The 24,618-nt window shown below is 35.3% G+C and overlaps 1 protein-coding gene across 1 annotated transcript; it reads left to right on the forward strand.

Moving 5' to 3' along the window:
* Positions 1-1,301: 1,301 nt before the first annotated feature.
* Positions 1,302-23,325, forward strand: cfap221 (cilia and flagella associated protein 221). Its single transcript, XM_046837881.1, has 23 exons — positions 1,302-1,343; positions 1,522-1,694; positions 2,956-3,056; positions 3,982-4,068; positions 4,172-4,267; positions 4,529-4,629; positions 8,406-8,509; positions 10,342-10,501; positions 10,939-11,029; positions 11,163-11,280; positions 12,274-12,379; positions 12,789-12,876; positions 12,991-13,080; positions 13,380-13,475; positions 14,082-14,175; positions 14,391-14,482; positions 14,796-14,873; positions 16,678-16,776; positions 16,924-17,037; positions 17,186-17,332; positions 21,780-21,880; positions 22,298-22,387; positions 23,140-23,325. Exons 2-23 carry the CDS (start codon positions 1,577-1,579, stop codon positions 23,225-23,227), a joined length of 2,259 nt encoding a protein of 752 aa, XP_046693837.1. The 5' UTR covers positions 1,302-1,343; positions 1,522-1,576; the 3' UTR covers positions 23,228-23,325.
* Positions 23,326-24,618: the final 1,293 nt, after the last annotated feature.

Here is a 24,618-nt window from a genome sequence, read left to right on the forward strand (position 1 = left end):
TATCCCTGAGTTCATCCTGATCACCTTCATTCCTGAACACAGGAATTAGAAGCGTAATGCAGCAGCTGTGTCACATGACGACATTTCCACACGTCCTGCTTACGGTTCTGAGTCTCGGTGACGTGTTCATAACGCATCATCGGTAGAGGTCATGAACATGAATGAAGTGAATTATTTACAGCATCTTATATTGTATTAGTCAGAGAAACCAGCAGTTTGTAGATTAACCATAACATGTCTCATCAAATTATAAATTATACAGTTTACAAGTAATTACTTGTGAACTGCATTCTGTTTATGGCAAAAAAAATAAATAATCGGTTGATTACTTTCTTTTTTTAAATTGATTTTTTTTGCAGTTTTATTGATAGCAACAAGCTGAAATCTCTTTTACACAGATATGTGAAATACTTTTCCTAGAACATGGAAGTCGATGACGTGATAACGGGCTTAAAGTGTACACATCCTTCACTCGAGTAGAAGTGCAGATACTCATGTTTTAAAAGACTCTGGTAAAAGATGATGAACTGACTACACTTTTTCACTCAGTAAAAAGTAGTCATTATAACCACCTGTTTTAGTGTCACGCTGGTAACTGAACCTCACATCACATTAATATATTAATACAAAATCATTTTTAATGTTGTTATCTAATGAATGTGTCCAGACTCAACATCCACCACACAAGCAGAGGAAAGATGATCAGGAAGGCCTCTGTTCCCTTGTTGCCTTCTGTCTTTTTTATTGTTAGCTTTCTAAAGTTGGGGTTAGAATGTAGGGTCAGTCATGAAACAGTCCTCTGGAGCACAGAGGGTTAAAGGCCCAAAAGTAGCAGCTTGATGATACTGCGGCTTGAACCCCCAACCTTCCAATTAGTAACAGGGTTAGAGCCTTAACCACTGAGCTACTGGTGATATTTAATTTAAATGGGATTAAGTGTGATTGTGTGATTGGAATCCTATGGTGCATTAAACCTGTTATTAGTATGTGTTTCTATCATGTATGACAAATCAGTATATTCACAGAAAGTGATATTGTCAAAAGTAATAAATGTATCAAAAGAACATGTAACCAGATATGTGGCCAGGACATTAGTTAATTACTTTAAAAATAAGAGTAACAATATCTGTGTTTTTTTTTTTTTTGTATTTTGTTTGCTTGCTTGGAGCTACCGTCGTGGAGCTACTTTTATTTTGAAGACGTTTAGCACTTTGCGCCTGTAGCGTGCTCTCGTTGCTATGGTAACTGATGTTAACACGGAACCTATGGTAAAGAAGAAATTTTGATTGTTTGTAATCAGAAAGGGAACCTGCCGCTGTTAGATTCTTCCTGCACGTGTTTGGGTAAAACACACACACACACACACACACACACACAAAGAGTGAGAGCATTATAATCTTATTCCTGTTAGTGAGCTGGATCAGGTTTAGACACTATAAACATGTATGAAGCTCAATGTGATGATTAATTATATAGAATAGAATTATTTTATATTAATTTCCACGTGTTTCTCTCTCTTAGATTCTGCATAAAGCTTTTTTTTACCCTTGCAGTGTGTTTATTGAAGAAGTCAGAAATGGAAGTCGTGCTCCAAACTCCAAACAGTGAGAAGAAGAAGACGATCCTTCCTCTTGGCCAGCTGGTGGAGGAAACGAGGAGGACCCCTAAAGTCTCTCATCACCTTCTAGAAACTAGTACGAGTGTGATTCATGTTTCTCCTTTTCTTCTCCAGGCCGGAGTATCACATCAGTACATCTGACCAAACATTTAGAGCTCTAACACTTTCATTTACAATTGTCCCAAAGCTTTACAGAGATAAACATGTTTACAGGTTGAAATCAGTGACTACAAAACTACACAAAGCATGTACTTGAGTACAGATACAGTCTGTAAAATACGACTCCAGTAACCAATTACATTTACTTGATTACTGTCCACCACTTAGTGTTGAAATTTCTTCACAAACTTTCCATCATTTGGTCTGTTTGATCTCTTTGCCATCACACCGACTCTGTTGATTAAGTACATGATGTCTGATAGCAGCAGCTTTTCTTTGAGTCAAACAATAAATCTGACATATGCATCCAGTCAACAGATCAAATATTTTCATAAACCTCACTGGGCTACTTCACATCAGCAACACCGACTCACATCATTCATAAAAAAAAAAAAACGATGGCACCTGCATTCATCGCGACTTGTTTCTAACTAATGAATCAATTAATTATCATTAATATAATAATTGTGTCAGACAGTCATATATACAATGGGTTGCAAAATCATGATCCGACTAAACAGATACTTCAAATAGGGTACAATATTCAACAATCAGACATTTATTATCAGTCATTGGACGCCTGTTTGAAAGTTGACAGTCTGCACGTTTCTTACCTTCACCACTTTTTTCCATACAGATCAATTTTCTGTTCTAATCTCAACAAGTCTGAGCATCAATCAGGGGCTGCATTTTTATGATGTCATTCAATACAAAATATTTTACAGGATTTTAAACCTACTAAAATACGAAACAAGTAATTTGATACAAAATATGAAGCCATTTTCATCAACCCTCTCAAATACAAATTACAAAATACTACTTTATATTTCAAATACATATTTAAAATACACGTATCATGAATACTGTTCACCCCTGAGTCTAGTGATAAGTTTATCCCTAATGAGTGAGGAAAAACTCCCTGAGGAAGAAGCCTTGAGAGGAATCAGATTTAAAAGCGAACCCATTCTTATCTGTGTGCCACTGAATTTCATTATAGTTCAGTGTACTGATCAATGCTGTTCATGTGAACTGTGGTCCAGAGTCTCTGCAGCAGACTGTTGATATTAATATCATTAAATTACACTAAATACCTGATATACAATGATTCATTTGCTAATTTATTTTTTCTTCAGTCTGTCAGTCGCCAAATACTAAACAATATATTTTTCCTCCTACAGAGATTTTTGCCAAAGTTAAAAGCAATAACATTATTGAGGTTGAACCGTCCGAGCTGCATTTCAGTGGGTTTGAAGTGGGAAAAGAGTACAGAAAGGCTGTGGTAGGTAAAGTGTTTTTTTATTTAGAAATGCACACATACTGTACGCTGGGTCAGATATGAACAATCGCTTGCAGAATCGTGTGTGAGGGTGTGTAAATGAAAACGCGATTCTTACATGTAACATGTAAAAAAAAACAAAAAGAAAAGAAAGCAAGTAAACAGAAATCCATTCTAACAAATTCACCTCATGTGTGCTACTGTATCAGCAATGTTTACAGAAACTCACTCTACTGCACTATTGCATCACTCCCTCACACTGTACACTCTCAATATGCTTTTGTCTTGTTTATTGGATATCTATCTATCTATCTATCTATCTATCTATCTATCTATCTATCTATCTATCTATCTATCTATCTATCTATCTATGCTGCCACAATATTTTGAATATGTCTAAATTAAGGCAAATCAGCTAATTACAAATATAAAAAAAAATAAATATATATAATATATAATAAAATATATATATATATATATATATATATATATATATATATATATATATATATATATATATATATATATATAATATATATATATATATATATATATATATATATATATATATATATATATATATATATATATATATATATATATATATATAAAATATATAAATTATTATATGGTGAAATTATTATAATATATATATACTTGAATAATTTCAATAATGATATATATATATATATATATGCAATTTCACCAGGGTTCTGGAGGAACATTGTCTCGTTTTTACTGTGTACCACTGTGTTTAGTAGAGATGACAATAGAAGCCCCTTTGACTTGACTTTATTTAAAAAAACTATAATAAAAGATTGATAAATGAACCCTATCACTCTGAAAGTCTTCATATTGACATTATGAAAGTAAAAAGAAAGCAGTACTCAGCAAAATCATTATTTCTCTATTGTGTTTATTTTTACAGAAAATCATCAACATATCTACTAAGGTGATCCGCATCCACGTTATTCCCCCCGAAACCAAGTACTTTCGAACTGAACATACACCAATGGTAACTATGCAATTTAGCTCACTGGTTTCTGTCCGAATATTCTGTATCTTTTATCTTTAAATATCTAACTTGATATTTCTAACATTTCTGGTGTGTTTTGCAGAGTCGACTAGTTCCTGGACTTGCTCACACTATCACCGTGCACTTCAGGCCAAACGAATGGCGCTACTTTTTTGACAGCATCCGGATCCACTGTAAGGTCAGACTCCTAAAATCTCCTGATTAAATGTTAAGTAATGGTGGTTGAAGATTGAAAATTAGCATCTGTGGTATGCAGTGGCAGAAAGAAAACTTTGGTGGAGGCACCAAAAACAGTTCCTATTATAATACATCACATAGAAAGTCGTCCTCAGTGATACGAAAAAAAGGAGGGAAATTCGTCTCCATAAACACGAATCTGTACATTCAGAGAAGAATACATTTGGAGAAGGTTTGATATACATTTCATTTTTTTCTTTAGGGAGAGGAGAACTTGCTGGTTAATGTTCATGCTTATCCTGTCATCGATGATCTAAACATTCCACCACAGATAGACCTGTCTCCTGTACCACTGGGACAAAGGTACCTGCACTTCCTTTTAATGGCTACTCATTATATCCTCACATCTAATGTAGTACTTTGAGGCCTAATAAAATATGTTTAGACATTTATAGTTTTTCTCAGTTGCTTTGGAGCTCAGATCAGAAATGAAATTCTCAAAACTACTTGTTCAACCTCCATGGTGGTCTAGTGGTTAGGATGCGGTGCTCTCACCGCTGTGGCCCGGGTTCGATCCCCGGTCAGGGAACCAACCCCAGCCTCTCTTAGTGCTGGTCCCAAGCCCAGATAAATGGGGAGGGTTGCGTTAGGAAGGGCATCCAGCGTAAAAACATGAAGAACTTTCTTTCGGGCGCCGTCATACTGAGAACACGAACGTTTCGAGGATCCTGTTTGTGAACACTGACAAAAGAACGTGTTATTCTGATGGTAACAAGATGTTCGTTGACACAAATACTTACTTTTGATAGATGAAATAATTGTTTTTAGAGAAGTACATGGCTTTTGTGTTGTGCTGTTCAGACAAATTGTTTGAGAAATTCACTGACTGGTTTGCAAATATTAAGATCTGTTGGAGAAATGCTCCAAAGAAACTGAGAAAAAAACTGTAATGGCTGCTAATTATTTATATCCTCATATCACATGTAGTCCTCTGTAGTACTCGGGCTATATACTAAAACATGTTTGAGGTTAAACCCAGTTCTTGATATCTTTATTTTATATTACATTTAATAATGGGGAAGTCGTAGCTCACTGTTGAAGATGTTGGACTTCTGATCAGGTTGTGAGTTTAAATACCACCACTAGCTGCCACTGCTGGGCCCTTGGTGGAGAGTGTGTTTTTTTTTTTTTGGCCAGGTTGTGTTTTCCATCATTATATTACAAAAGTAGAAAAGGGAAAAAATATACCGTATTATTCGGACTATAAGCCGCTACGTTTTGAACCCCGCGGCTTAAACAACGAAGCGGCTTATTTATGAATTTTTCCTGGGTTTTTCCCGGTTTCACAAACTTCAAGACAAAAAACTGAACCCCATAACATTAGACCAATGAAATTTCCGAACAGAAATGAAAAAACGCACCTCACCTGTGTTCTGAGCTGCACGGCATTGGGAGAAAAAACGTTTTTTTTAAACGCTTGACGATTGAAAAAGATAAACTCCTGAGAGAAATAGTAAGACAGTGAACAATGACTTTCTTGGTCGGCTAGTGTTTAGATACAAGCCGTGTAACGCGTTGAGTCTGGGTGAAGAGAGAGTTTGCTAAATCCAGTTACAACAGAAATCATCAGAGGTGGCAAAAGTACACACATCCTTTACTTAAGTAGAAGTACAGATACTCATGTTTTAAAATACTCGGGTAAAAGTTGAAGTACTGATTACAGTGGAACCTCGGAGCTCGCGAGGGTTAGGGACCAAGACCTGTCGCAAGTTCCAAATTTTCGCGACCTTTTGATACGCCCCTTCCAACCCAGTAAAAACCCAAAGAACACTATACGAAATCGATTTAAATGAGTAAATAACACTATTTCACTCCATAACACTTAATTATTAGACTATTTTAACAATACTTTATGTAAATTAACAGCAATTAAAATGCTTAATTAAAAAAAATAAAGTAAAGGTACAGTAAAGTATGCAGTAGAGAAGTACAGAAAATACAGTACAATACAGTACAGAAAATACAGTAATGGGTACTCACTTTATATAGTATGCTGAAGTGTGTTTTAATGAGAGAAACCTTGATTAGAAATGTTAAAACTAGCGTTTTGAGCAGCTCATGTTGCTCACGAGCCGATCTGAATGAGAGTCGCCGGTCGGAATGAAAGTCGCGAGCATGCGAGGTCGCGAGCGCTGAGGTCATGACTCCGAGGTTCCACTGTATACCTTTTTACTTAAGTGAAAGTAAAGAAGTCTTGGTTCAGACATGTACTTAAGTAAAAAGTAGTTATTACTTCTACATGTTTTAGCTGTTAACTGGACCTCACATCATATTAATATTTGATAAGACAGACAGACAGACAGACAGATGTAAGCATATGTACAGTGATTAAATATAAAGGCTATAACAGTGCAGAGACGTGTGGACATCATTTAAGAGCCTTTGCTATGTTTCCACACAGACAGGTGATACCGGAGAAAGTGCACCTCTTCAAGTCAAGAAGCTTTTATATATATATATATATATATATATATATATATATATATATATATATATATATATATATATATATATAATCATAGACATATTACAGATTTAAATGATTTATTGTTTTTATCTGTACGATCAATAAAGACAGTAATTTATGTTTGCGTCACCATAATGAGGGAAAAACCCACAAAACGCCACCTAGAGGGTAAATTGTGTAAAACATGGCAGATTTGGTGTTTGATTTGAGACTTGGCACAAAAATAAAACAAATGTTTACTGATTAAAAATATTTTTATCTGGAGTTTATTTATTTATTTTATATCTAAGTAAAGAAGGGACGTCGTGAATGTTTTGATGGAGATCTTAATTTTGCCTCTTTTATATTTAGTTATTTATTTATGTATTTACATTTTTTTGAAAAATGGTAAAAACAGAAATGCGCACTGAATTGATAGCGCGTTAATAACATTTAGTGCCGTTTACAATAATTTTGACAGCCAAATTTAAATGTATATATTAATACAAAACTAATTAAAAATGTTGTTACCTAATGAATGTATCCAGGCTGAAGATCCACATATAGAACACAAGCAGAGAAAATATGATGATGATCATGAATGTGTCTGTTCTCAGTCATGTTTAATCACTGACTCCCTCTGTCTCATCCACATTAACCCCAAACTTCTTACTGCTTCTGCCTGCTGATTCTTATCTTCATAAAGAGTGAGAGTCAGGACTTTATACACCAGCGGATTGAAAAAGACGCGCAGTGACAGGAAATCGGTTGTTCGGCTGAAATCGGCGCGCAGTGAAAATAAAAAATATATTTTACCAAATCAATGGATTAAAACTAAAGTAACGAGTCGGTTTTGAAAATGTAAGAAGTAAAAAGTACAGATATTTGTGTAAAAATGTAATGAGTAAAAGTAAAAAGTATAAATAAAAATAAATAGTGGGTAAAGTACTGATACCAGAAAAATCTACTTAAGTACAGTAACGAAATATGTGTACTCCATTACTGTCTACCTCTGGAAATCATATAAGCACAGACAGGTTTCCAAAACTCGTGCTTTATTATTTTTCTTGGCAACATCGTTACGGTTAGTCAAAGAAACTTCAGAAAAACATCAGAAAATAATAAGGACATATTCCTCGGTCTTGCACACATGCAGTAATAGCGGAAAAATGCGGCGGCAGGCTATTCCCAAAATGCCGCTTTGCTCCTAAAGGAAGCGCAACATATTTCACCCGTTACACCGTGTAACAGACACTGTCTTTCATTTATGCCTGTGTAAAGTTTATTTGTTTCAACTGCGGCTTATAGACAGGTGCAGCTTATTTATGTTCAAAATAAAAATCTTTGTCAAATTCAGTGGGTGCGGCTTATATATGGGTGCGCTTAATAGTCCGGAAATTACGGTAAATAATTTTGTATAAAGATCAACACTTTTCTTGTTTGTATGTCACCTGCTACTGAGTCAAAATATTACTTATTGTTGACTTTTACCAGATATAATCTGCACTTGTAAATGATTTATCCTTAGAGATTGTGTGTTTTTATTATATTGTATTTTTATTGTTAAAATCTGCATGTCTCTCTCTCTCTCTCTCTCTCTCTCTCTCTCTCTCTCTCTCTCTTTCATTCCAAGCTCCACTTATGCGCTTCCTCTGAGATGCAGCAGTCCAGTAGACTTTGAGTTCCAGGTATACTACTTGAGTTCTCATGAGGCGTTTAGCATACAACCTCTGTCAGGTAATGATGCTTTCTTCAGAATAATTTCAAAATTTACCCTGAGATAATTATGTATATAAGAGATGGTTACACAGTAAAATGGATTTTTCTTGGTTCCCAAAGTTCAAAGAATGCACATGAGCTGTGTGGAGAACATTCTACAGACGTAATGATTTTTTTTTTTCAAGAGAAGATTTGAATTATTGTTTAGACTGTAACTCTAGTCTAAAAAAAACAGCAGACTGAAGACAGAATAGTGTGAATTTCCCTGCCTGAACAACACGATCAGAGCAACTTACAAAAGTGCTTTAAAATCTTTATCAGAAATGACATTCTAATGTTTATAATTAAGTTGGTTTGACAAAGCCAGTGTACTGCTTTACTTTTTTAGGATCTTCATGATGATTTTCCTGTTACAGAAACTCAACGTGGTCAAAAATCCCCATTGACTTGATCTACTGTACTTCATGTACAGTTTTTCAATAGTAGACAATAAAAAACTCTTTAAAACTTCCCTTCACTTACTTTACAGGAACTTTCAGAGCTGGGAAAAATTCAACATTCAAACTCCAACAGTTAAAACTCACACACACAGCCAGTAGCTGTAACACACACTTCGAATTCATCTATCTCTTTAGCACTGTAACACTCTTTCACTTTATCTTCACTATATGGACAAACGATTGGGGACACCTGACTGTAAGATTTATATGTGCATTTTAAACATCCTATTATACATTTAATAATAACCTTCATTCTTTTTGGAGATTTTGGAGTGGGCTTGTGGAGATTTACTCTATTTGGCCTGTTATTAGTATTAATATTAGTAAAGTCCTGTATTGATGAAACCTGGGGTGAAGTCAGCTTTCCAATTCATTTTAAAGATGTTCCATGGTGATCTTCCATTTCAAACCATTTAAAGCATATCTTCATGGAGCTAGCTTTGTGCACCGGGTGCATTGTCTGGAACAGGTTTGGGTCTCATAGTTTAAGTAAATGAAAAATCCAATGCTACTGAAACCAAACTCATCTTAAGCTTTGATGTAATAGTTTGGGGAAGAACCACATATAGCTGGAAAAAAATCAGGTGTCTCAATGCTTCTGTCCATATAGTGTCAATATACATCTATATCATCTATCTCTTAAGTGTCATCAATTTCTATTTGTCCATTTATCTTTCTAAAACTTTACCTGTAAAACACACCATCACTACATGTTCAGATTTGAACTTTCTGACTGGCTTTGTTAAGCCAACATTAAAATGTATATTTGTTAAGCTACTTATCTAGTTTTGCATTTATTTATTTATTTATTTATTTATTTATTTATTTATTTATTTATTTATTTAAAATAAATCAGACATTTACTCATCAGAATCAAAAATAGTTTTATTTCTAGGAATGTGTTTGGGTGACAGAAGCTTTCAGTTGCACATTTGTATAAAAGCTAATTAAAATAAAATAAATTTAAATAAAAAATGAAAAAAATTAAAAGTGGTATTTTATTGCACAGAAAAACACAAAGATAATAAATAAAAAGTGGTATTTTTTTAATTTGTATTGCACAATGATAAGGCCATTTAAATGTTCATGAGCTAGATTGTTTGGGGGGAGAAACTTTTGTTTTGTCTGGCTGTCCTGGTGTTCTGTAACAACGGCCAAACAAATACAAATACTTGTGCAAAACTTAACAAAGCCTCAAGCTGTAACCTATAGGTGATGTTAAGATGTGTTTCTCTTTGCAGAAAATGTCATTTTGCAGACTTTAAAACGATAAATATAAAATATAGTTCCAAATAGTATTCCATATTTACAGCCCAAAAGTATGAAATGATCTTATTTTTGTTCTGCTAGGAGTCATTCCAGCACACGGAAAGACGGATCTATTGGTGACATTCAAACCAAAGCAATATGGAATGGCTGAAATCACTCTGCATTTGGTCATCGCTCAGTTCAACTCGAAACCCTTCCTCTGCACATTTACTGCCTCCTGCCCTCCCAATCTGACTCCAAAGTACTGCCAATCTTTAATACTCTTATCTTTATAATATTCTTTATGTAGTAGATTCTCATATTGCAAATTATATGTTGAATATCCAGTGGTCAGTATGAGAGAATTGGACTAAGTACCAAATTTTAACTGCTTTAATACAAGATACACAAAGCTGTTATCACTGGGGGTGTACTCAATTTTGTTGGCAGTTATTTAGACAATGGCTGGCTTATTTTTAGAGAACAGTAAATTTGTACTGCTATAAAAGCTGCACATTGACTACTCTAAAATATATCCAAGTTTAAAATCTATAGTATTGCCTCTTAGAATATTATCCTATGAAATGTGATGTGTGTGTATATATATATATATATATATGTGTGTGTGTGTGTGTGTGTGTGTGTGTGTGTGTGTGTGTATGTATGTATATGTATATAATACCATTGCCTCTACATTAGCCAACAAACAGAAAAGGATGAGGTTGCGTGTCTCAAACCAAAGGTTGCGTGTTGGAAACCAAAGGCTAAAAGAAAACAAAGGATACAGAAGGTAGTCTTTCTCAGGATGTTTACTGCTTCCAACACTGCATTCACTTTTTTAGCTGACTTTAAAACTTTAGAATTTGAAATTGTCATATTATAATTTTTTTCTTTTTAATTTTTTTTTTTTACAAAACATTAAGAAAAAAACCCCAGGTCCGATTACACCCAGCTCTGATCTAGATCTTACCAGCCATGGTAATCTTGCTAAAATGCTGATTCAAAGCCAAGATAAAATTAGCTACAAGGACCTCGGAGAAGGTAAGAGATGAATGTTGGAAAACTATAGAAAATACAATATTAGAATGGATCGCTTTATTTTTTTTATAAACTGGTTTATGTATTTTTGCATACGAATTGACGTAATTTAATCTCTCTGTGGTAAAATTCAGAATAAACTTTCTGTGGTGATAAAAACTATCAGCAAGGTATCACAGTAGTTGCAAACTTCCAACTTCAATTTTGGTGGTATATCCATATTGGGGATTTATTTTTTTTGTTCTTTATACTATTTTCTGTAGGCATTTCAAGTAAACACCTCTAAATAAACATGATTTTATATGGACTTTATATTAAAAATAAGTATTTTCACTATAATGGGAAAATTCGAATGTCAGGAGAGGATGTTGGAAATCACTTACGCCAGTTAAATAAAAAAAATTCCCAGCACTGTTATAATTGCCGGGACAGGAGATGATTAGATTTTGGCACCTGTGAATAAAAGCACAGATGTGCTGAAAAGAGAATGTCTTTACTACATGATTTAATCTACTATTTTTAAGGAAATATTTGTCCAACCATGATACTTTTGTGCTTTACAATGCTGTGTTGTTACTAAAACATCATGAGAATACAAGTCACTGTCTGTATTTTGGCATTAATAACACATGCTGTGCATATAAAGTTTAATTTCTTCGGAATATTAAATATCCGTCACAAATTATACACAGTGAACAATGAATAACATGCTCAAAAACATAGAATAGTCGTCTGGTATCTTGGACTAATGTAGTTTGCATGCACATAAAAGACACATTTTTAGTTGTGCTATAGTTTGACTTTATTAAATAAAATTGCTTATTATTTATTTTGCAAAATATTTAATAGCTGAAACCATGGAAACAAGTAGAAACTATTGTAGCAACCAATTTAGAGTGATTGAAATGTAAAATGAACATAAATATTTTTAAATTTTGTTTTAAGCCAAGCATTTATCATTAACATTTGTGTTTAATTGTGTTCAATTCATTGAAGCAACAACTCATACCAACACTGCAGACCAAACAAGACAGATTAAAGAGGCTGCTTTTGAAAGTCAAGTTCAAGAAAATGTTCAGAAAGACAGTATACATCTTCTAGGGTATGTAATATGGTAATAATATTTATTATGCATTAACAGCCGTATGTACAGTCTGGATGATTGTTATCATGTGATCATCATCACTGTACCCCATACCATTGTATATCTGGACATTCGGTGCAACCCAGATGAAGATGGGTTCCCTCTTGAGTCTGGTTCCTTTCAAGGTTTCTTCCTTATGCCATCTCGGGGAGTTTTTCTTTTGCCACAGTTGCCACCGGCTCTCTCATCAGGGACAAACTTATTTATAAAGAACATATTCACTTTTAATCACCACATTATCTGTGTAAAGCTGCTTTGAGACAATGTTCATTGTTAAAAATGCTATACAAATAAATTGAATTGAATTGAATGTGGCCAACAGTGTAGAGTTTTATTAGAGCTTGTACAATTTTGCTCATTTCTGTAGGCAGGTGCAACTCGGTGATGATTTGTTCTCAGAAGAGCAGAAAATAAAGATTCTGCAAGAACAGGAAGTTGCAGCTTCTGAGTATATGGTACTGTTATGACCTCATTTAAAATTGTAGTAAAATGTTTGGCTTCATAAATCTGCCATTCACATTATGTTTTTATGAAATGGGATTACAGTCCTTTATATGTGTGTGTTTTAGATGAACAAAGATATGGGTGGCGAGGAAATGGATATCGACCAGACTTGTCGGAAACTGTCGTCTCATCGTGTTGTACATTGTGCAGAAGAGGTAATGGCTAACGGAAAAAATAAACCAACATTGCATTGAAATCGCAATCTAATCCTAAATCATCCCAAATACAACAATGTTTTACATCCAAATATTAAGCGAGTTATTTCTGTACTTTATTCATATACTGTTAAGTTTTTTAGAATTTTTTGAGAATTGTAATTTATGAGAAAACAAACCCAACCAAATAGCACACAAACCAAATGTATACATTTTGTTTATTCAGCAACTGTATATCTTCTATGTTAATACATTTGTCACCTTCACATCTCTTAAAACCTGAACACTTTTGGTTGCAGCACCCTGACAGCACTCCTGAGTTCTCAGTTTATGAGAGTAACCAATTAGAAAGCAGATCTCGAGTGCTTAGGCTCTTCCAACAAACTGTTCGTAAGGTAAAGCGGTTCTTTTTTTTCGTCAGTTTTTACATTTTATAAGCTTAAATTCTATTAATTGACAAACAAGTTTTCAAACCATTGCCACCTTTTCTTGATATGTTAGTATTAATCAGCTGTCAATAATTTCAGACGAACATTCTGTCTACTAGATGTAGTTTGCTCAGGGTTAGAGATCTTTCACATGTACATAAATAGTTTAAATAATAATAATAAAAAATGTACATACAAAATGTTAAATCCTTATACATTGTAAATTTATACTACTAGGGGAATTTTAATTGTAGTGAGGGATTTTTTATTTTTTTTATTTTTAAATGACATTTACCAGTTTTTTTTTTTCAAATGATTCATATAAGAATCCAGTAAAAAAATCTATCTTTCTATCCTTCTATCCTTCTATCTATCTATCTATCTATCTATCTATCTATCTATCTATCTATCTATCTATCTGTCTGTCTGTCTGTCTGTCTGTCTGTCTGTCTGTCTGTCTGTCTGTCTGTCTGTATAGATAGATAGATAGATAGATAGATAGATAGATAGATAGATAGATAGATAGATAGATAGATAGATAATGCAATATTAACCTTAATGTTATTTGTTTAGGTCATTCTGCAAGTCCGTATAAATAAAAGGCTTCTACTATTGCGAGAACTGGTTTCCACTATGAAAAAGCAAAGTGGAGATGAAGAAAACATCGGTAAGACAAAAGATTTTACTACTTTTCATCAATTCAGTTTATAAACCCACACGTTTTTAATCAGATGGCTTGATGGTGTAATTAACACTTTTATTTTTATTTGTAAAATGATAAATTCTTGATTTTTAGATCGTAAAATGCACATCATAAAAAAAATGAAAATTAGTTAAACAGGAAGAATTCACAGATTTTTTTGTCTGAATCTCTTGTTCTAGAAGAAGAAGAACAACTTTTAGATGCGTCACCAGAGAAGCTTCTGCCCTACATGTCGCCCGTCTTTCCTTCTACAAACCAACCTGAAGAAACTGTGAGTACATCTACAGTAAAAAGAGAAAAAAAAATCTATATTCTACCCTGGGATCATTGTGCCACATGGTGGATGGCATTACTGACAGGTGTATAAGTCTATGATCCATATCACAATGTAGATAGATAGATAGATAGATAGATAGATAGATAGATAGATAGATAGATAGATAGATAGATAGATAGATAGATAGATATATATATATATATATATATATATATATATATATATATATATATATATATATATATATATATATATATATATATATATATATATATATATATATATATATATATACTTATGTTTTTAGGCAATTACAAAGTTAAATGTTCCTGTGGAGCAGACTGAAGAAGATTTGACCTCCACCATTCCACTTTTTAATCTAAAGGTATTCGCTCTATTTAAATATTCAGTATGTTTCACATCTCCTCCCTCCATTCTCTCTCTCTCTCTCTCTCTCTCTCTCTCTCTCTCTCCCTCTCTCTCGCTCATCTTTACATTTAAAAGGGAAAATTAAAGAACTCCTACACTTTTGTGTTTAATTATTAGGGCTTAAACAACAACTGTGTAAATTGGACCAACCAAAAAGCCTGACATTTTAATTCAAGTCAAGTCAAGTTTATTTCTATTGCGCTTTTCACAATGGACATTGTCTCAAAACAGCTTTACAGAATTTAAGACTTTAAGGTGAAATATGTGTATTTATCCCTGATGAGCAGCCATGGTGACTGTGCCGAGGAAAAACTTGTATAAAACTTGTATAGAACTTGTATAGAACCCATCCTCATTCGGGTGACATCAAGAGTGTAATTATAAATCATTAAAACAATACGAGAACTAACATGAACACCAGAATGTATGAGCAATGTCCTTTCTATCCCATACAGAGGTTTTTTTCTAACAGCAAATGACAGAAATCATATAATGTAATTTGGGGATTAACTCAGGCTTTACATTCAATTGTAAATTGAATTGAATCCTAAATTCAAGGTTTCCTTGGTTTACACCTTATTCGCCTGCATTTGTTTACTAGCTATAATATCAGACAACAGCTTAGCAAAAAGAGGCAACACTCCAGAAAAAAACATTGAGGATCTGTTTAAACCATTTACAGAGGAACAAGTCATGGCTTTGCTACAGAACTGCCAAGACCTTCAGGTGCATCAGGAAAGTGTGTGCATGTTCATGAAGCTTGGCTCTTCTCATCTGTTGTCATCTTTCTCATTTAAATCTCATCTCATTCTCAACATCTGTTCTCACTCTCCAGTGTTTTATATTGTTTGAACTTTCTAACCAGTAGGATTGCGGCGCTCTCACCGCTGCGGCCCGGGTTCGATCCAAGGTCAGGGAATCAACCCCAGCCATTAGGGTTGCACAAGCCTTAGTGCCGGTCCCAAGCCCGGATAAATGGGGAGGGTTGCGTTAGGAAGGGCATCCAGCGTAAAAACCTTGTTTAAAAACTATAATTACAGTCTTGATGTCACTCAAATGAGAATGGGTTTCCATTTTGAGTCTGGTTCCTCTCAAGGTTTCTTCCTCATAACATCTAATTGAGTTTTTCCTTGCTACAGTCACCATGGCTGCTCATCAGGGATTAACACACATATTTTAACTCTTAAATTCTGTAAAGCTGCTTTAAGACAATGTCCGTTGTGAAAAGCGCAATAAAAATAAATTTGACTTGAAAAAACTTGACTTCAACAACTTAATAAGGTGATTAATCAGCGATACAGATCATCTCATCAATCATGCCCTGTTAATTGTCCTCAAATATCTCCTACAAAATGTTTTTAGCAATCATAAACACATTGGGGGAGATACACTGACCAGGCAAAACATTATGACATTATAACATTATGAGTGGTGAGTCTTCATCAAGGCACCTGTTAGTGGGTATAATATATTAGCAGAAACAGAAACAGTGGAAACAGTGGTGAATCGGCGACATGGGTCGTGGATCGCTGGCCATAAAGTTATGCCTAGTCGGTGTATGAAGGCTGACTAAATTTATTAAAATATAAGGATATTTGTGAGATCGTGTGAAACATAAAACTTAAAAGGTTATCCTTATAGATTTTAATCATTTATGACCAAAGATCTAAGCTTGCTATCTGCTGTTACTCTTAGTTTTTTCTCTCTTTGTTAAAAAAACCCACACACTGCAACTTTGGTATTAATGGATACTTCTCCAGGTTCCTCAGCATTACAAGCAAATGCACTATCAGAAAGTGGCTGTGATTGATTCCGAATCCTCTTTTGTTCCCATCAAACAATTACGCAAAGGAGATCAGGTAACATTCAATAATGCTATTTCTTAGCATTTTCTCATTTAGTTGCCATTTTCGGTGTGTTGACGTGTTGTTTTTTTTCTTTCTTTCTTTCTTTTTTTAAATGAACTGCTGCCCACGGTGATGTTTCCTAATACAAACACCTTGAAGGAGAAGGAGTTGCAGGAACAGGAGAGAAGTAAACCAGACGTCAACCCCATTCTCTTTTTCAGGACTCCTCATAATGTGTTAAATCCACAAAATGCCCATCCACTCCGAATCTTTGTAAATACCTCCTTTTTCATTTCATCTTTTTCTCTTTAATCAGTGACTAATCATTTTAGATTTTCTCATGATGTTAGTGTGTTAAACCAGACCAGACAAATCAAGTGCTTCTTATACGTATTACTTATAATGCCCTTATCTACTTCAGAACCCTGCTCCGAATGTACATGCCTTCAGACCAACCCCATTATATCTAGAGTGTGACCCAGAGTTCCACCTTTGTCCACTAACAAGAAACACCATCTGCACAGACCAAAATATCAAAAGCACTCAGAAGTTGTTTTTACACAGAGAGGTAAGCAGCTGTAAAGTGTTTATCTATTTTTATATGGCAGGAAATAGATAGATAGATAGATAGATAGATAGATAGATAGATAGATAGATAGATAGATAGATAGATAGATAGATAGATAGATAGATAGATAGATAGATAGATAGATAGATACAACTTTATTGTCATTGCATTGTACAGGTACACAGCAACGAAATGCAGTTTGGCATCTACCAGAAGTGCAAAATGTAGCAGTTGTGCAAAAAGTGCAGATAAATATCTAGCATATTTACAGTGCAGATAACTATCTGGCATATTTACAGCAGTGGTATATATATGAAGTATATACAGTGAATAAATATAAAGGCTATGAGGGTTACAAGATCACAGGATTATGGCATTAAGGAGTAGCAAGCTGAATAAACAGTCTACTATATATAAAAAAATATATATATATAAATATATACACATTATATACACAGATGAATGTGAAATGTTGGGCAGAATGTACAGTAATGATAAATATACATACAGATATAAAAGTGCAGATGTAATGAGGAGTGAAAAGATATAATATGTAGTATGTACATGTATTGTACAGAGGTTATATACAGTCTTTTGTTTATGTTTGTTTTGTAGTGGTTTAGCGGTGTAGTGTTGAGTTCAGTAGTGTGATGGTGGATGGAAAAAAGCTGTCCCTGAACCTGCTGGTTCTGGTGCGTAAGTTCCTGTATCTCCTTCTTGATGGAAGGAGGTTAAACAGTTTATGAATGGGATGTGAAGAGTCCTTGATGATGTTGTGAGCTCTGCGCAGACATCTGCTGTGGTGAAGGTGTTCAATGGCAGGTAGTTGGGTGCCAGTGATGCGTTGGGTGGTTTTGACCACCCTTTGCAGTGCTTTACGTTCACACACAGTGGAGCCTCCGTACCATACAGTGATGGAGTTGGTCAGGATGCTCTCAATGATGCAGCGGTAGAAGCTCGTTAAAATCCCGGGACAGATGAGATTTCTTGAGACTTCTCAAGAAGTACAGGCGTTGTTGTGCTTTTTTAACCAGAGCTGACGTGTTCTGCTGCCATGTCAGATCCTCAGAGATGTGAACTCCCAGGAACTTAAAGCTGGAGACTCGCTCTACCTCGGTTCCATTGATGTTGACTGGTAGATGTCTCCTGCTGTTGGATTTCGGAAGTCCACAATGAGCTCTTTGGTCTTTGTGGCGTTGAGAGTCAGGTTGTTGGTGGCACACCATGCTGCCAGATTACGGATCTCTTCCTGTAGGCCGATTCGTCGTTGTTGTCGATCTGGCCGACCACGGTGGTGTCATCTGCATACTTGATGAAGATGTTGGAGTTATACAGAGGAGCACAATCGTGGGTGAACAGGGAGTAGAGCAGAGGGCTCAGAACACAGCCCTGCGGTATGCCAGTGTTCAGAATTAGGGTTGAGGATACCTGGTTTCCCAACCTGACAGATTGAGGTCTGTTGGTGAGAAAGTCCAGAATCCATCTGCAAGTGGAGGTGCAGATACCCAGTTCACTGAGCTTAGTGATCAGTACAGTGGGGAGGACTGTATTACACGCAGAGCTAAAGTCAATGAACAGCATTCTGATGTACGTGTTGCTTTTATCCAGGTGGGTGAGAGCAGAATGAAGAGCTGTGGAAACTGCATCCTCTGTTGACCTGTTCGGGCGATAGGCAAACTGGTATGGGTCCAGTGTAGGTGGTAGGCCCGCAGTGAGGTGATTCAGGACCAGTTTCTCAAAGCACTTCATAGCAATGGGGGTGAGTGCAACTGGGCGAAAGTCATTCAGGCATTTAGCAGCTGAGTGCTTAGGCACTGGTACGATAGTAGTGGTCTTCAGGCATGTTGGTACCGTGGCTTGGGCCAGTGACAGGTTAAAAATGTCAGTAAAAACCTGTGCCAGTTGTCCAGCGCATGCTCTGAGAACACGTCCCGGTATGCCGTCCGGGCCAGCTGCCTTCGTGCATCCACTCTGCTGAACACTGAATAGACGTCCGTTGTTGAGATTGAAAGTGGGCTGTAAGCAGTAGCAGAGTCCGTGGTTGGTGTAAAATGTCCTGTGCTTTGGTCAAAACGAGCAAAAAAGTGATTAAGTTCGTTCGGTTGGAAGGCACTGCTGGTTGGTTGAGCTGTGGGTTTGTAGTCCGTGATTGACTGGATGCCTTTCCACATGCGTCTGGGGTCAGAGTTGTGGAAGTGCTCTTCTATGTGGCGTTTAAATGTGAGCTTTGCTTTCCTGATGCCCCTTTTCAGGTTGGACCTGGCTCTGTTGTAGTCCTCAGCACTGCCAGATTTAAAGGCAGCATCTCTTGCTTTCAACAGGAGACGGACTTTAGAGTTCATCCACGGCTTCTGGTTAGGAAAGCATTTCACGTGTTTGACAGTAGTGACATTGTCAATGCACGTGTTAATATGGTCCAAAACAGATGATGTGTAACTGTCCATGTCTGTGTGAGAGTCCAGTGTGGCATGTGAAGCGAACATGTTCCAAATTGCGTATATCTTGGGTGTAAAATGGTAATAAAAACCGATCAGGCATAAAATGATAATTATTATTATGTAATAAAACATAATAATAAAACATTAATAATAATAATAATAAAACATTATGATTTTATTTATAATTCTAACATTATGAGCAGTGAAGTGAAAAACACTGATTATCTCTTCATCATGGCACCTGTTAGTTTGTGGGATTTATTAGGCAGCAAGTGAACATTTTCTCCTCTTAGCTGACGTGTTAGAAGCAGGAGAATGGGTGAGTGTAAGGATTTGAGCGAGTTTGAAAAGGGCCAAATTGTGATGTCTAGACGTCTGGTCAGAGCATCTCCAGAACTGCATCTCTTGTGGGATGTTTCTGGTCTGCAGTGTCTATCAAAAGTGCTCGAAGAAAGGAACAGTAATGAACCGGCGACAGGGTCGTGGGTGGCCGAGGCTCATTGATGCACATGGGGAGCGAAGGCTGGTCAGTGTGGTCCGATCCAACAGACGAGCTCCTGTAACTCAAACTTCTGAAGAAGTTAAAGCTATTATTGTTAGCTGGATCAGGACTGGTTTGTCAGCAAAATGGGACTAAACAAAATTAGGCAGGTGGTCATAATGTTATGCCTGATGGATGTCTAATCATGCTTTTAGATATCAGTAATCCAGAGTTTTTATGTTAAATATATATTTTATGTACAGTTGAGTTCAAAGATTTCAGTCAGGTTTATAAGTATTTGTAAAGTGACATCTTTTGTCATATTTGTTTTATTGTGAGGGATGTGTTTAATTTACCTGTTAGGAACTACAGTCATGGTTTAAAACATTACCTCTAATTAAACTACTTGATAAGTAGTTTTATGGCTAGATATTTTTTCGAATAATTTATAGATCCGTAATGGAAATTGTTATTTAGCCAAGTGATGTTCTGACCCAAGGAAGCTGGGGTCAGAGATGGTACAGCCCCCGGAGGACAAGGGGCCTTTGTTTAAGGGTACAGGAATTACAGCATGGTGATAAACTCCCAGCAGTCATCGACTGAAAAGAATTTGCATCCACCTATTTAAACGAATACTTATATTTGTAATTATATTTATTTGTCTAATTGCTTTTCAATTTAATTAATTTTTATTTGTAAACATTTTATTTATACTTTGAGCCTGTGATAGAGGGATTATGAATAAATGGCTGTAATTCCTGAATGTTTAATTAAAATTTTTTGTTAAACCATGTGAACAGATAAAAGTCTATGTTCACACCTCGTATGCTTTATTTCCATTTATTGTAGTGGTTTATGGAGGCAAAAATAATGAAATATATGTCAGTCAAAAAACCTCTACACCCAAATGAAATGAAATTGACCACACAGACACTGTGTCATTCTGGAAAGTTAAGAAAAGAACAAATTCAGTGACAACCAGTGACTAAAAATACTATTGCAACACCTAAGCTAGAAAGTCAAAAGTCAAAACTTTGTTGCATCTGGGTTTTCGAGCAGGACAGTGGTCTTAAACATACCTTCAATATTAAAACAGAATAAGAATAAGCAAGAAAGTACTCAAACCCGACTGAGTTACACCAATTTTGTAGTAAAAACTGAGCAGAAAGGAAAGTATAACCATCAAAGTTTACCCCGGTTCAAGCAATTTAAATGCAAAAAACTAAAAATACTAAAGAATTGCATGTATGTCTAAGAAATCTATATATCTAAAAAAAGCTGAACGCTCGTATTTGGAAATGGCCTCTTATTAAAAATAATTAGATATCCTAATTGATTTAACATGAAAAAACAATGAAATGTGTGTAGTTTCAAAAAACTGAGTTTGAATGCCTGGGCTTTAACTTTGGAGTACATTTTTAGTATAGTGCTTTTAGTTGAAAAACACACATTTCTTTAAAATAAATATTGCATGTGAAAAGATGTTGAGAACTCAGTTATATAATTTTTTTTCTTATATATTTAACAGGAAATTATAAAAGGAACCTTGATATGGAAACAGTTTTCCTGTCTGGCACTGAACGCTGTTTCTTCAGTTCCAGCACTAACCAGCAGTCAAAGCCCTCGCATGTAAGAGTCAATGGAATCATGCATACAGACAATTGCCACCTTTATTGCTAACTCTATTCAAAATGATTTGCCATCCATTTATTTATTTATTTGTTCATTTTCAGTAAGAGTTTTTTACTCCTAACGTTCCCAGGAGAAATACACAGAGAAACTGATGCCAGTTCATTACAGGGACTAAGCATTTGTTATATTTTTTAATATAATTTCCCTCCAGTGCTGTTTTGTTGTCCTGTACAGTTAATCCTGTATACTCAGTGACCTGGCATGCAATTGCACATTATTTGGTTTTATGCACTGTGCTACTGCATTACATCACCAGTTCCATTCACTTTTGCTACAAATTTTCAACCCTGAGACACACACGCATAGTCTGTCAGATCATTACTGCATCGTTGTGTTTGATTTTTGTATATGCAGGTCTGATCCTTTCTGCAGTTTGGTGCTACCGCTGGAAGCCCCACCCCCACTGAAGGACCTTCCTGACAACATCAGAGAAGAAATTACAGAGTAAGATCTAATAATTCCTATTTATTTCTACATTTTGGAGCATCATAACATAGCAGTCTAATCTAGTAGACTTAAATATTTACATACAAACATAAATACTGAGATATACTTTGTTTTCTGCCAAAAAACATATTCATAGTGAAATGAAGTTCGAAGTAACAACTTGTAAAAACAAAAAATTTGTAGGTACTTAAGTTGCCACTAGTAGGCGCCAACACTTCTTGCATCCATTGGGAAAAAGGGGCAGGTGACTTTATCTGAGGTCCACTGGTACACAAATGTTTTCCAAGAGACACCCACATGTTCTCTGTGTCTGGGTCAGACCTGAGTCATTTACTGGAGACAAACGATGCAAAAATACTCTGTGTTTATCCGAGCCGATGCCATCAGACTAAATCCCACTAAACTGGCATGCATTCATTTTTTAATAATGGGGTTAAAGTGACATTTTACTTGTCACTTTCTTCCCATATTTTAGTGATGGTAGGAAGCTGGGGTCAGAGTGCAGGGTCAGCAATGACAGAGGGTTAAGGTCCTTGCTCAAGGACCCAAGAGTGTCAGCTTGGCAATACTGGGGCTTGATCAGTAATCCAGAGCCTTAACCACTGAGTTTAGCCCCCCCAAAAGATAGCAATTATTCAGTCAAATTTGTTTGTGGCCTTCCTTTGTTTCATTCTTTTTTTTCTTTATGAAACGGAAAGCTTTCCAAAAAAGCAAAAAAGTGGCATTCACAAAAAGTGTTTTTTCAACAGGACTGAAGGTGCAGGTGCTAATCTTAATCCTTCCATGGTTCAAGATAAGCTTATGGCCTATGAATATTCGCCTCCTACAGCGATATAAGAAGATTCCATTAAAGATAATGGCAGGTAATCCAAAATAGAGATATACTTTTTTTTTTTTTCTACATTTTAGTTTAAATAAACTACCCCACCTTATAAGTCTTAATGTTGACTAAATTAATGAGAAAAAGGCGGTACACTATATATTATAAAAGAAAAAACAGCCAATTTTATTCAGGTAAAATACAAACCAATGACTTTTTTCTAAATGATATCTCTGGTCTATTAACTTAATAAAGAAATACACAAAAAACTGTAGGAATCGAGTGTCAAGTCACAAACCAGCAAACTGGTAGCCAGATATCTTATTTTATGTTTCTTTTAAGTTTTAATCACTTAAATAATATTTAGTTGGAGCTCTTTTTGTTCTGTTTAAACCAATACAAAGTCCAGCAGTGAAGTGGAATTATGATGTCAGGAGCCCTGATCTAAAAGTGTTACACCAAATCTTACAAACTATGTAATAAAAATAAGATGATAAGAGGATGGAGGATGTTTTGGAAACTAAGCTGCTATTAGCATATAACGTATATTATACAATCATGTAAAAAAGAAACTACATCCTCTTTTGAATTTCATCAAATTTTTCATGAACAACTCAATGACTGCAAGTTCCTGTGGCTGCAAACGAGCCCAAATTATCGCTCCATTATGCTTGACAATTGTTTTGAGGTTGTTTGTGCTGATTTGCTGTGTTTTTGGTTTTTCGCCAGACATGGCTTTGTCATTCTGACCAAACATCTCCACTTTGGTTCCTTTGTCCAAAGCACATTGTTCCAGAAGCCTTGTGGTTTGTTCAGATGCAAATTCGCATACTGAATAATCCACTGAGTAATCATATTCCAATGAATAATCTTCCTCACTGTATACTGTTGAGCTTTAAATGTTTTGAAAACGGCCTTATAACCTTTTCAGATTGATGGACAGATATAACTGCTTCTCTAAGATCATTGGTATTGTGTTAAAACAAACCTGAATGTTCCAGCCCAACAAACTCGGTGGTTTGATGAGCATTTGATCGAATTCCTTAATTCCTGTGGAAGCAGTGGGGGTTTAGTTAGTTTTTCACACTTTTTTTTTTTTTTTCATTTTAGTTTGATTTTGCGGAAATAAATAAAGACACATGTAATATGTTATGTAAATATGTTGTTCGTCTAAAGTTGTATTTAGACTGGATAAAAACGAAAGAAAATTTATATGTAAAACTACATACTTTTAAGAGGATGTACTTTTTTTTATACATTATTACTGTAGCATATACAGTATACTAATATCAATATACTTTAGATCAGGGGGTCACCAACATGGTGCCCGCAAGGACCACATGAGTAGCCCACGTGCCTTTTCTAAAAAAATAGCTGTTTCCTACTTTGTTCCTACTTCCTACTGAAA

Source organism: Silurus meridionalis, chromosome 24 (assembly GCF_014805685.1).
Source record: "Silurus meridionalis isolate SWU-2019-XX chromosome 24, ASM1480568v1, whole genome shotgun sequence".
NCBI classification, from domain to species: Eukaryota; Metazoa; Chordata; class Actinopteri; order Siluriformes; family Siluridae; genus Silurus; species Silurus meridionalis.